This window comes from Thunnus maccoyii, chromosome 1 (genome assembly GCF_910596095.1).
Source record: "Thunnus maccoyii chromosome 1, fThuMac1.1, whole genome shotgun sequence".
In the NCBI taxonomy this organism is placed as follows: domain Eukaryota; kingdom Metazoa; phylum Chordata; class Actinopteri; order Scombriformes; family Scombridae; genus Thunnus; species Thunnus maccoyii.
Window position 1 is genome coordinate 14809540 of NC_056533.1, and position 13801 is coordinate 14823340.

At 37.6% G+C, this 13801-nt stretch overlaps 1 protein-coding gene across 3 annotated transcripts; it reads left to right on the forward strand.

Annotated features, from left to right (window-relative positions):
• The first annotated feature begins 8125 nt into the window (after positions 1-8125).
• On the forward strand, positions 8126-13545 carry LOC121898030. 3 transcript variants are annotated; one of them, XM_042413089.1, is made up of 6 exons: positions 8126-8351; positions 9696-9753; positions 11010-11114; positions 11334-11501; positions 11661-11756; positions 12772-13545. In XM_042413089.1, the coding sequence occupies exons 3-6, from the start codon at positions 11013-11015 to the stop codon at positions 13078-13080; spliced, it is 675 nt and encodes a 224-aa protein (XP_042269023.1). In that variant the 5' UTR covers positions 8126-8351; positions 9696-9753; positions 11010-11012; the 3' UTR covers positions 13081-13545. The 3 variants fall into 3 exon arrangements, with proteins under 3 accessions (XP_042269023.1, XP_042268953.1, XP_042268873.1); XM_042413019.1 differs by lacking the exon at positions 8126-8351 and having other exon boundaries at positions 8767-9753; XM_042412939.1 differs by lacking the exons at positions 8126-8351; positions 9696-9753 and having other exon boundaries at positions 10451-11114.
• Positions 13546-13801: the final 256 nt, after the last annotated feature.

Below are 13801 nucleotides of genomic sequence, written 5' to 3' on the forward strand. Positions count from 1 at the left end.
TTTTTTTCTTTTTTGAATGTCAATATACTTCTTATCAAACAAGAAAAAAAAATAATCTTGGATCTCTGCCCTTTACCAACAGGTACCACCATACGCTTAGTTGGCATACATTACATTCCGTTCCAGAAAAAAGACAAAAAGACAAAAAATACATAAAAATTGCATTTAAAAGACAATAAAAACAAAAAACAGAAACAAGAAAATAAATAGTTAAAGATTAAAAAGAAATTATGTATTTCATTTATTGGAAAGCCGCAGTAAATAATAATGTTTTAAAGTCTGTGTAAAGCAACCTTACAATATGTCTTCTGAGTTTGACACACCACAGAAAAGTGTGTTAAGTGCCAAATTTGACTGATTAAAAAATCGCCAAGTATTTAAAATTAGGTTTCAAAATCATGAAAAATCAAGCTGCTGGAGGCGTGTCTGCTGAAACTGCTGAAACCACGCCCCTCTCAACTGTCAACCGTCAATCGAATACCACCACTACGACCTGAAAAATGGATGCTCCGTCTAGCAATTTTCCTCTGCCTACACATCCCTGCATGTTTGAGCCACCAGAGCCAGAATCCAATTCTGAGCCAGAGGACACTGACCTACCTGAGAATCAACCTTGTTATGCTCAGTCTGCAACAGAGTGGTAATTTTTTTCTTCTATTTATAAGTTAGCAATACTGTCTAGCATAACCTAACATTAGCCAAATAAAGCTGGGCTAACAGTAAATAACATAGAAAACATATTTTGTCACTTTACCAGATAGTTTTGTCTATATAGTCACAGATCAAACTAGCAGCCATCATGCCAGGTTGTTTTTTGCATATTATATTATTAATATAGGTACAAGAACGCCTGCCATAATCAATATTAGACTACACTAAAGTAAAATTTAACATGATTGTCAGTTTCATTCAACTACACATATCTGCAGGTCTTCTCACTGTTTTACATGTGGATTGCTGAATGTCATCATAGCTACACACAAACTGAGCAACAGAATATGCTCTAATCTGTTCAGATAACTGTACAATTGTTCATAATATAGAATTTAAAACTCATATAATTGACAATCTTTAGTCACACTGCATTAAACTGTACTTGTACAGATGCACCTGTAGAATGCAAGATAATGCCCACGGAGGATCAGAATGGCTGCTGCAAGGAGATTAATGCTGTATGTAGAAAAACAAATGTATGAATGCGAAACCAGTAGAGTACTATATCTCTAGCACTAAAACACCTTATAACACATACTCCAACAGGTTCAGAGTAGATGTGGAGAGCTTCCTAAAGAGCCACAGTGCATGACTCTTCACATTATTTGTTTTATTTGAGTGTCCTTAAAGCTTTATGTTTCACTATTAATTCTTTATTTGTGTATGCTTATGGGATAGCATTGTTATGTTATCTCTACTCCTCTTTTGCTGTTACCATGTTATTTTTATTTTATTGTTGTTATTTTACTGTGCAGCACTTTGGTCAACTTTGGTCATCTCTTTGATTTGATTTGATTTGATTTGATTTGATTTGATTTGATTTGATTTGATTTGATTTAAACCTGTCCCAGATGACCCGAGGGGTCTGGATGCTTCATAACGTACAATCAGAGATGTATTTAGGCCCAAGACCATTTAATGCTTTATAGACAAGTAATAGGATTTAAAACCTATCCTTTGACAAACAGGAAGCCAGTGCAATGATGTAAGGACTGGTGTATGAGATGAGCTGCAGCTATCTGATTTTTTTACTAAGACCTATGAAGACACCATTACAATAGTCTAGTCTGCTGAAAATAAATGCATGAACTAGTTTTTCTGTATCTTGTTTAGACAGAAATCCTTTATTTCTTGCCATGTTTTTCAGTAAGTGCTTTCTTCTGATCTTCTTTGCTCCAAATTCCTTGATTGTGTCTGTCATGCTCAGTGGACATTATGGTGAGGTGACCCATTTTTTCTTGCTGCATAGTTGACTGCAGTCTACTTTTAACAAAGGAAAGTTTAGAGAAAGATCGCTCTCCACTTGCGTTGATGACGAGAATGGTAAGGAAAAGCCATAGAGCAATCCATAGTACAATTTTCTTCACCTCAAGAGTTTGAGCAGTTCAACTGCAACGAATCCTGAATCACTTCTGCCACAAAGTCCTCCTCCAAGTCCATATGATATTTTTGAAGTCCTTTTTGATGTCTTTACTTTGACAAGCAAATGCAGGTAGCCATCGAGCTGGATGAAAACTTTTGATGCTGTTTAGTACTGCGCTGCCACAAGGGCATTCACTCTTCATCACGTCTGCCCCCACATCACAGGTAGTTTTTATTCTCCTACATCGTGTTTACTGTGTTCTTTTTTTTGTTTTTTTTGTTTTTTTAAGTTCATGTCTTGTGAGGCCTGTGCATTAAGGCGCCATTGACAACAAGCAGCTTAGATAGCCATGATTTCTTCCCTCCACTCCCCAGTGGTGATATTATCTGCAGTCCCCGTTGGCTAGCTAGCTCCTATGCTAGAAACAAAGCGGGTTATGCTAACAGCAAATCCACTTGAGGCAGGCTATCCTGACCAGGAAACTTATAACTTAAGATCCAAATGTCTGATAACTAAAATCTTTGTTAAAACAAAGGTAAAACTATCAGGATCTAAAAGTGTAGCGTAAGGCTGCATTCAAACCAAATTAGGCGGTGTGGCGAAAACGCCGTTCTAATGTTTCCCATGTCTGCTTAGTGGGTAAACAGTCGATAGTTTTGATGAACAAGTTAGCCATATCAACTTTACAAGGCCATAATAGATAGATAGATAGATAGATAGATAGATAGATAGATAGATAGATAGATAGATAGATAGATACTGTGGATAGAATGTACTGTAGTCTAGAGTTGCTACAGTACGTAACTGACCTTGTGCAGATTTGTCCACTACTGATTTTTGCTTCAGACAAGATAAATATCTGTGTGAGTAATTAAGCCAGTGGTTTTATTAATGGATAATTAGTCTCATACCCACTCTCACTGAATCACCCGCTTATCTGTTCGTGTGTTTGCACACACTCTGCATAAATGTGGTCATATCCACAAACACACCCAGACACACAAATAGGCACAACGGGTACAAACTGTGTAGTCCGCATCAGCAAGGACCAGATAGAGAATATTGCACTAAGTATGTTTGCTCTCCAATGGTGTTAACAGCTAGATAACAGTTAATACAATCACCAATGTGACCGGCTTATCTTTCAGCTCTGTTATTGAAAAGTTGTTGGAAAAGTTCGACAGCTAAACTATGGCATTTGTGATTAACCAGAAAGTCTACCAATGGAAAGACAAAAAAATAGATCCAGAAAAAAAAGTATAAATCTAAATGATCAAAAAATCATTACATTTCACAAAAGCAGTATGATTCAAAATAGAAAATGCCTGGATTAAATGTAGACTCTTTATTTTCTGTCTCTCTCTTTCCCTGCGGGCTCTTTTCTCTTTCTGTCTCAGCTCTGCTTCCTTGCATGTTCTGGTCTGTCGGTCTCTTTCCCAGAGTGCTCACTTTCCCTTGGCCTCACGCTTCCTTTGTTTCTCTCCCTCTCTATCTTTCATGTCCTCCTTTCTCAGAACTTTATTAGGTGAGGTGTCCTCCGCCAAAGCCCGGTGCTGGCTAGACCTGACTTTCATTTCATAGAGAGACATTGTGGTGGCACCAGCATCCTCTTCCTCTCTATCCACTTTAGTAAAATGCCTGTCTGCTACCGCCTTCGCTGTTGAACTGCAGCAACAAAATTCCATCAATGCCTACTGTTGAGGGAGACTCCTGTGGTGAAGCTGCTGAAGGCCCTGGCGAGGAATTGGCTGTCTAACAAGACCCCAGAGTTTGGGTTTGTTGATGAAAATGCAAATATTAAAATGCAGTGTGTTACATGCTCAATTTTTAGTAAGACTTTGTGTGGCTCTTTCTGTCTAAAGACAAAGAAGGTTTTGTAGACAGAGAAATAGAAAAAAAAAAACATAGCTGTGAGTTTATGTTCTCACTATATTGCCTGCCCTCTCCCTGTGGAACTTTGAGCCAGATTGTTTGGGTTTCTGAATTGGGTGGTTTGTACAAATTTATTGAGGGAAATGGTGGGACGGTGAAAAGAGAGCTGGAGGTGATATTAAAAAGATTATTCTTACCTGAAGCATAGGGGCATGCTGTATAAAATGCGGAAGACAGCAATAAATCTTTGAATATACTCTAGATCTGAACCTGAAAAAGGTGAAACAAGATTATTTCTTTTGGATTTCCCAGTGACATTGGTCCAAATACATATGGGACTAACATGAATGCATTTATTCAATTTAGGTAACCCTTTGTTGTTACAACAGCACAACCCACAAGTATGTGTTTTATGTTTTTTTTATTATACTATAACCTGATACATACTGTATCTGACTCAAAAAAGTAGCCATTATCCTAAATGCCATGTTTTAAATGTACAGATTTAATACAGTAATTTGAAAGTTGTACAGAAATAGCATTGCAAGATACAAGAAGATAATGCAAGAAAACAAGATAAGAAACAAGAAAGAGATAATTAAAGCAGAGTTGAGCCTGAAATTTGCCTTACTGCCAACAACCAATTCACAAGGTGTATAGTAAAAATATATACAGAATGGGAAAGATAGAATGCTTATTTGCAGAATCAGATTGTTAGTTAAAGCCTGTTATGTACTGTCACACAGTAAACAAGCGGCTCTTCTGTTTGTTTTAGCACAGTATGTTGGTAGCTGCTTGTTTTAGCACAGTATGTTAGTAGGGAGTTAATGAATTGAAAGAACTGAGTTGGGCGACTTTCTTTGGCACACACACACACACACACACACACACACACACACACACACACACACACACACACACACACACACACACACAGTGGAGAGCACAGAGGACCCAGGCTGTATATTAGAGGTTCGGAGACAAAGTCATGCTTGCTGCAACTCTCAGCTGTGCAAAAGAAGAGAAAGATACACAGAGATGGAGGATGGAGAGAAGGTGAAAAAACACAACATCCGGCACTTTAATTTGCTGGCCCTCTCAAACAAAATGTGGCTTAATGAATTGGAAATTGTATCACCTATGGAGGGCGAACACAGCCACCAATACAGCGGTGGCTTGAGGTGAGCACTGCATGAAAAGCAAAGCCATCTCTGCACAGCATATAGCCTGGACCAGCATGCCATTGCTGGACTATAAATGAGGTGTGGAAGCTATTTTGAAATGTTATCGCACAAGAAAGAACAAGAAAAACATCAAGGAAGCTTGTAACTACCACAATGCACTGTAGTGTAGCTACCACAGCTGTTTTTAAAGTCATTTGGTCCAAGTCCAAGCCAGGTCTCAAGTCTTTTGGTTCAAGTCAAGTCAAGTCAATTCTATTTGTATGTCCCAGCATCACAAATCACAAATTTGCCTCAGGGGCTTTACAGTCTGTATAGCAACACAACATCCTCTGTCCTTAGACCCTCGATTCAAATAAGGAAAAACTCCCTTAAAAAAGTCCAAGTCAAGTCTCAAGTCTTTGGATGTGACTGGCAAGTCAAACAGCAAGCCTTTTGGGCACAACTGCCAAAATCAAAACAAATACTTTTTTTTTTTTTAATGGAGTTTTTCATCTCAACAAATCCCTGCTTGGTCACATTAAAACAAGGATCAGTGCTATAAAAGCTATAATGATTAGGCAGCATAGAGCACATAAAACAGATTTACTATAAAAGTATAAAAAAAATAGTTGCTGACTCAACTTATGTAATTTTAAATTATTATTATTATTATTATTATTATTATTATTATTATTATTATTATTATTATTATTATTTATTATTTTTATTATTTTAGTTCAGTTGATTGACTTCATGTTTAACATTAAACCTACTATTCAGTAGTAGCTCAGTTAAATTTTAAGGCAGTCATCACTCACATCTTCATGTTGAAACAACCTTATATATTTTTACAGTGTAATGTAGAGCTTTGTCCATCATAATTGCGGTGCTTAGAGTGTACAGCTGAACCAATGACCCAAATGGCTGACTTTAATTTTAAATGTCAGAAGGATAAAGATTTATAGAATAATTTAGAGTAACATCAAACTCTGACTCAGTTCGTACAGGCACAAGGCTTTGACATGATGGACAAAACCAGTTATAAGCCTAAATCCAAAGCACTGAAAAGTAAATCATTACTAGAGTGCACACACAGACACACCGTGCTGTATTCAACTTAACTGACAAGTTTCAACTTTAGTTTTAATTGTTAGATTGTGTTCTGGCAGTGTCCTGGCTGTGTTTACAAGATGTATGAACTGTTATGCCACTGCCATAAATATCAACGATGCAACCAGTGCAGCTGCACTGGAGCCTAGAAGCTGTCTGGGCCCCAGGTAGACAGGTGATTTTGTCCTGCTTTGCTGTTGTAGGTGGGCCCTCTCGCACATTGAGCGTTTCATGCAGTCTTTAAAGTAACCATTCAAGAATAACACTAAAATTACTTGTAATTGAGATAGCTATATACATCACATTCCCACCTTGTGTATAATACTTACCGTTTTTAGTCATAGCCTATTTTTATGTATTTTTATTTGTCCTTATTGAAATGTTCCAAAACATGTTTTATTAAAAATAAATATTATTATTCCTGACCACTATTTTAATTCAGTTGATTTCTTCTTGAAAATTATCAAGAAAGAAGGCTTGCTGGGACATGCCAATTTGTCCAATGACCTTGATCCCCGTCATTTGTGATAACTTACGTGGACGTCAATTTTTTCTCAACCTTTTAGCAAGAAGCAAGTGTTCTTCAGAAATAGGACAATAAATTACCACCATAATGTTTAGCAAGCCCATACAAAAGTGGCACTCAAAAGAGGAAGGATGAAAGAGAACAGGATGAGAATGAGTGCACTGCTAACTGCTAACTGCCGAAATTTGATTTATTAGGTTTTTTACTCATACTCAAGCTTCATCAAATGCTAGCATTGTTGATGTGCAGTTGGAGGCTAATGTTAGCTTACCATTCCCATCTAGCTCCACAAGTAAAGCTGTATCAGCCCAGCTGCAACACCCAGCCAGAAGGAGATTTCCCTTCCACCGTGGCCTCAGAGGCCAAACTCGTCCTACAAAGATTTCCCCCACAGATAGGGGACTCTATGATGGTACTGTGCCCCTGATACAAAGATCAAGAGCTATATTTTAGCAACCAGGCCATATCCATAGACACAAAGCAAGGAAACAGGGGTTTCTGATACGTATTACATCACAACTACCAAGGCAGGTATCAAACTCCCATTGCTGTGTTATTCGTGCACACTGGACTGTGCCTATTGTGAGCCTTGCTGGCGGTTTGCAGACCGAAGTGCACCTTTCTACAGTGATGCATGAAGACTGACAACACTTGTTGGAGAGGATTGACTCACATGCACACACAACTCAGATTCATGTCAGAGCATGTGTCATGTCTGAACAGTGGAAGAGAAACAGGAGAATTAATGCAAACGTGGAGCGGGATGCAAGGAATGCTGCCAAATACTGGAGAGAGATACTTGAGCATATGGTCAACTTGGCCTTTGGAGGACAAGCCAATAGTGGGAGCTTTCTCAGTATAATACAACTCTTCTGAAAGGTTCTGAAAGAACTTGTTGAGAGAGCACAAGGTTTTGTTTAATACTTGAGTCCTGCTGTTCTAAACAAGATAATTTACATAATTACAAAGTGGGTGCATTGCAACATTCAAGGAGAAATTAACAATGCTCTGTTTTTTTCTGTTGTCATGGATACCACCGAAGATATTTCCAACAGAGACCAGCTGAGTCAAGTGTATAGATATGTGACCATCCAGAGGGATGAAAACATCATTGTGAAAGATATCCTGATGAACTTTCTTGGGGTTCAAGGAAGCAGTGGGCCTGTGAGCTGCAAAAGAAAACCCTGGACAGCATAGAGAGTAACAGATTTGACCTGAGCAAATGTCAGGGGCAGGGATACAACAGTGCAGCTAACATTAGTGGGGTCTATTCAGGTGTGCAGGCCACACTCTTACCAAGGATGTGTCAATATCCACACAACCTACACTGTAAAACCGAACAGTATAAGCTTATTAAAAATGATGAGTTGTATTACCTCAAAAATTAAAAACAGCTATTACAAGGCAAAATGTTTGAGTTATTTCAACGAATTTTTAATTTTAAGTGTACAGTACTTAACCACTTTAATGATTTTGATATATTGTACTCAAATAATTTGATAGTAATCACTTAATCCGCGTGACGTCACGCACGTGCGTACGTGCCTCTTCGCCAAAGTGGAAATGTCCGCCATTACTGCTGCTACATCCCTGCAGTGCACAGGTAAGAAGTTTGCTTAAACGTTTTTTGCATGTGAGTTCTTTAGATATATTTAGAGCCTAAAGCGAAAGAAAGAGAGATTGGTAAACTTGCTGTGGGACTGCTTGTGACGATATTTTAAGCGAAACGTGCTGTGGCATGCAGCAAGTTTCTCGACCTGACCAGCTAATTGTTGCTAACTTTAACTGTTACCATGCTGGCCGCAATGAAAGCGGTCATATGGTTTTCCGTGGTTGCCTTAATATTTTATTCGTTAGTTTAGATACGTGTTTTGTGGGGTTTAATTAACGTAACTAATATTTGGCGTGTCTTAGAGTTACTTCATGCATTTGAAAAAACTATTAACCATATCTGCCTAATTAAAGAGTGAAAGGCAATTAAAACGTTGAAAACACTGAAAGTTAACATTAATTATTAGAGTACACAACAATAATAGTTATTCTAATGTTTCCCGTTGAGGCGGACCGTTTGTGATGCATTAATTTATTTGTGCAGGCTTTTTAAGTTTTCTGGTTCTTTTCTCAACCAGAAATTGGCGGCATGCGACCCCATTTTAATCGGGCAAGTTTTGGCAAGTTTCAGTAAAGGCAATGGTTTGCATTCAGTTTTTGCCCCGATGTAATGCTGGAACGTTTTACTACACGTCATGTATTTTAGTAAGGAGAGATCATTAAAAAAAATTAGTCTTGTGATTTGTGTGTGAAATAACACTCTCATGGTCAAGGTCAGGGCACAGTGTCCAGGGTTTGTGCAGTAACCTGACCTCCAAAGATTAGCAGTGTTGACGAAAACATAATAAGTAAAAAGAAAAACACCCAACATCCTTATTTGCCTGCTAAACTTAAGAGCCAGTATAGACTTTTGTTTGTTATATTTATTTGGTGATAAAAGGACCGTTCTAACCATTTGTATTTTTTTTCCTATGAATGTATGAGGATTTTTACTTAGCCAAAGTTTAAATATATTAAGTAGCCTGTTACATTTTTTGCTAAATTACACCCAGAAAAGCCTTTAGACGATCAAGGCATCAGCAAGACATAACATTACATTAGTAACCTGCTGAATGTATTTATTCTATGTTGCCCTCACCTTTTAGGATTTTGACATGGAAGACAACTTATTGTGCAAAGAAAGAGAAAATAAATAGCTTAATTTTTTGAGACCAAAAAGAACAAAGTGTTTTTCGGGTGTCCTTGGGTTTTGTATATTAAAGTCTGAAACACCATATTTCATGTAATTTCTGTAATGTAAGGTAACTGACAATTATTCAATGCTTCTCTATTACTTTGCTCTGGTTTTGTAAAAAGATTGCAGCCTATCTCACTTTTCAATCTCTTCTCTCTTCAGGTTGAAATTGAAGCAACAAAAGACTGGCTGAGATACAGATACCAGATTCTTCAATCTGGTATGTTTATAATGCTCTGCTCGTACCAGTTCTCACTCTAAATATTAGAGTTGTAAATAGAATTTTGGTTTCCAATGGCTTGGAGGTGCAAACTCTGTGCTACTCTCTTTGATAGAAAGGCACAGTTGCTTGAACATTATCGTTTACATCATAGCAATGTCTCCTCAGTCAATCAATTGCCTTGTCTCTATGACAACTGTGTCTGCACATTTCATTCAGTAAATGCATTGAAAATTCACCTAACCCGGTTACATACTCAGACGCTTGTGCAAAGTGACAATCAAGAAGGATATGTGTCATTTGTCTGTGCTGTGTGTAAATTTAAAGAACCTTTTAATGACAAAACTCTTCTCAGTCATTTAAGGATGCATTTAAAACAACACGAGATGGTGGATTGTCCATTCAAAAATTGTCAGTACCGCACTAATGTGTATTCCTCCTTTAATGCCCACAAAAGTAGGAATCATCTAGGCTGTGAATTCTCAGATTTTAAGACAGAAATTGTCTTGACAGAAACTGACGGCCAACCCATTCAGAACCAAGTTGAATCTGATGAGGCTGGTCCGTCTCAGAATTTTCTTGAGCTGGAAGCTCCAGAGTGTAATCCTCCCGACTCTGGATATGACGCTGGTGAATTGCAAACTCAACTGAGAAAAAATTTGGCTTCTTTGTTCTTGAAAATGCACAGTGTTCATGCCATGACTCCAGACAGGGTCAACAGATGGCCTGATGTTTTTCCAGTGCCCATTTTTTCCTATGAGGTAGAATTCTTACTTAGTGATGGAAATGCTACATATGACAGAACAGGGAAAACTCTAAAGTTGTCCAGGGGACAAAAGCATGACATTCTTGAGACTCTTGCTGCCAAGATGCATAGCTTCAAAGCTTACCCCAATGATAAGGAGGTTTCAATGGTAGCAGAAGCACTTGTCATTAAGCATCCTTGTCTGAAAGAGCCAGGATCTCAGACGGGATGGTATGGTTGGAAAAATAGTTTAAAGTTTAAGATGGGGAACTTCCGCACTAAGTTGAGTTGTGCAGGATTTCATGAGGTAGCTATAAATTCTGGGAAAAGGAGCCGGAACAACCCAAACAAACCATCTCCTCACACCAACATCAAAAGACCGAAGAGGGCAGAAGTGAATTTCCTTCCCAATTTCCCAAGAGGTGAAAATGCTGCAAGCCTTGAACGACTGAGACTGCAAATTGTAGATGAAGTGAAGAAGAGTGACAAGAACCTTTCTCTGATTGGAAAGTTAATGCAGACTACCTTTGCCCTTCGGCGCAATGAGATCGTCAGTGATGATCCCCCTGTTGATGAGATCCTGGAACGCTGGCCTGCACTCAAAATGGAGTCACAAGTAAGGACATTTTTTGTACTACACCTATTTGAGCAGATCTATCACATATAATTCTTTTACATGACTTTGTCTGTGAGGACATGAATAGTTTTACTCAAATGTAGATTAACATACCCTACATGGGTTGGTAGTGTCATTTTTTTATTGCTGTTTTTTATTTTTCCTTTTCAGAAAGAACACACACTATACGCTGACTTAAGTCATTTTATGTTTTTGCAGATCTGTGCTGAGTTTCACAGAATCTCAAACATCAACCTAAAGAACTGCTTCTATGCTGAGTTGGATCGACATGCCCCACGTCTTCAGCGCTTGTTCAGGAGGAAAGCTGCACGGACAGGGAAAGCAGCTGAAGTCCTCAGTCGGATCTTCCAGATGTATGACCTCCAGGTAAGTTGTTTAAGCTTCTTGGTGCTTTATAATTATGTTACAGTAGATTTTGGTTTATCTTTGGTAGAATTTTGGTAGGGCTATTTGTTTTAATATAGTGTTGTGTGGCTATGCTGTTTACCAGCCATAGTAAGGCAAGAATATGTTCTTGCTCCCAAGGAACAAGTTGATGTTCATGTCAGACGTGCTGCTGTTCTCCGTGCTCTCCCTGCATATCTGCATGATGACGACTCTGGATTTCTCAAGCAATGGGATGTAAGTCAGTATATTTATTTTGATAAAAGAGTCAAATTTCTTTGTTACTCTAATCCAGTAAATCACTGATTATACAAGTTGAAAAATTTCAGAGTTTGAATATTACCATTAAAATTATAGTCATATGAATAGAATGGACACAAATCAGAAAACAGGCATGTGTTGAATATGCTTTTCAATCATGGGTGTCTTTGAAATTACGATGTTTCCATATGCAATAAATCCTGCTTTAATTAATGTTATGTTTTTCTTGGGGGTTAAGGTTACGATCACAGTACACATTCAAAGATTTGTAGACTGGAATGAGGTATAATAAATAACTGGACTGAACATGATTAATAAATGTCTATTCATTTTATTAATCAAAAATAATGCCTCTGCCACTGTGTGAATGAATGAAAATCCACATCTTGGAGAAAACAATTCTGAGTACATGCCATTCAAATTTACCATATTGTATGGATATTGATAATTTTGATAACTTAATAACTGGTTCTAGCCCAATTTCTGTTTGCCTGAATCATTCATACTCTCCAAAATATACAATTTCATGATCTATTCCAAGCTTCAGTTTGCTTCAGTATGCTTAAATATTAAGCGGCCATTTCTCACTGTTGTCACTTGGACTGCAAACTCCAGTGTAAATTAGTCAAATCTATAGTTACATGAAAATAAACAGTACCATGGAAATTCCATAGTGCTACCTTTTTTTTGTAATGCTGAAATCCTGCCCTTGAAGCAATGGTAATATTACCAAGTTTCAGGTTTATCTTAATAAATGCCATAGTTGCTATGCCATGTGTCAACAAAATGTACACTCGCCCCTAAAAGATTAATTGCTTATTTTTTATTTTATGTTACATATGGTGAATCAAATCACATTCATAGATTGTAATTTTTTTTTTTTACTGCTATTTGTCTTCTGATAAGCCACTGATATATTTTTCAGCAATCACCCTTTAGAAATAGCTGAGGGATCTAGGGCCTAAGGTAACCCTTCTGTTGTTGTCTGCAGGTGGCGCAGTCTGAACCAGACATTGGTGACTTACCGGTTGGGCTCTTGATCAGTGCCACTTCAGATGCCATGTACCTCTGCCCAGAGAAGGTTGCGGTCGTGCTCGAGGGTAAAACAGTCATTGATTTTCCCACATTCGCTGACGCATTTGTAGTGCTTTTCGCACTGATTTATGCACTGCATCTGAATTACCCAAAAGACATGGCAAATACTTTTGACTTCACTCAGAAAGTCTTGATGGGTCTGGAGGATGGAAACATGAGACCCAGGGTCTTGAGCCTCAAAAATGAACTTTTGGCAGTGGAGTAGTTTGTTCCTGTTTTAAAACATCTTAGAGATGTGTTTTTCAAAGATTTTTATTGTTCAATTTTGAATGTGTTAATGTTCAAGAAAACTCATTCTGTACTGGTAAGATCCCATACCATGCGGTTGTCCACTATGTGGTTCTTTTGTCAGGCCATTTTGTTAGGCCCTTGCACTATTGTTCAATGTTACTGTTCCTGTTTTTGCACTGAATGGAAGCGTATAGGGCAAGATATTGATGTATAACGTGAAAGTTGTCAACCAGCAGAGATATTGCCTTAATATTCATTGTCATGTAACTCTTTTTAATATGCGGCCATTATAAGCAAACTGAAAAATTGGTGAACAGAACGGTTTATGGCAATATTTGGATAATTTTGGTATCAATTGCCTTTCCTTGTCAGGAAACGTACAAAAATGTTTTTAACTTGCCACGATTGTATATTAATATCATGATAAAAATTGGCATGTACCATTAAAGGGGTATATACATATTGTCCACTTCTATAGTTTGGGGAAAAAAGTAATTTCCCAAAGGCCCCTGCACTGTTTTTGAAGGTGTTATCGTGCTAATTTCAGTGTAAAATGTTTTTGGTTACTAAATAAAATAGTAACTTGCATTTGAATCATCTGTGTTAATGTGTTTTTAATGTTTACTCAAAATATGTTTGTATTTTTTAGTCAAATCTACTTAATAAAATTGATGTAATCAGTTTCAAAAAAAAAA

Excerpts from the sequence above, each read along its gene's own strand:
- LOC121898030 (XM_042412939.1), top strand. The coding sequence starts at position 10,452 with ATGACTCCAGACAGGGTCAACAGATGGCCTGATGTTTTTCCAGTGCCC. Across the intron at positions 11,502-11,660 it reads TCCAGATGTATGACCTCCAG|GAACAAGTTGATGTTCATGT; the intron begins GTAAGTTGTTTA and ends CTTGCTCCCAAG. Across the intron at positions 11,757-12,771 it reads GATTTCTCAAGCAATGGGAT|GTGGCGCAGTCTGAACCAGA; the intron begins GTAAGTCAGTAT and ends TGTTGTCTGCAG.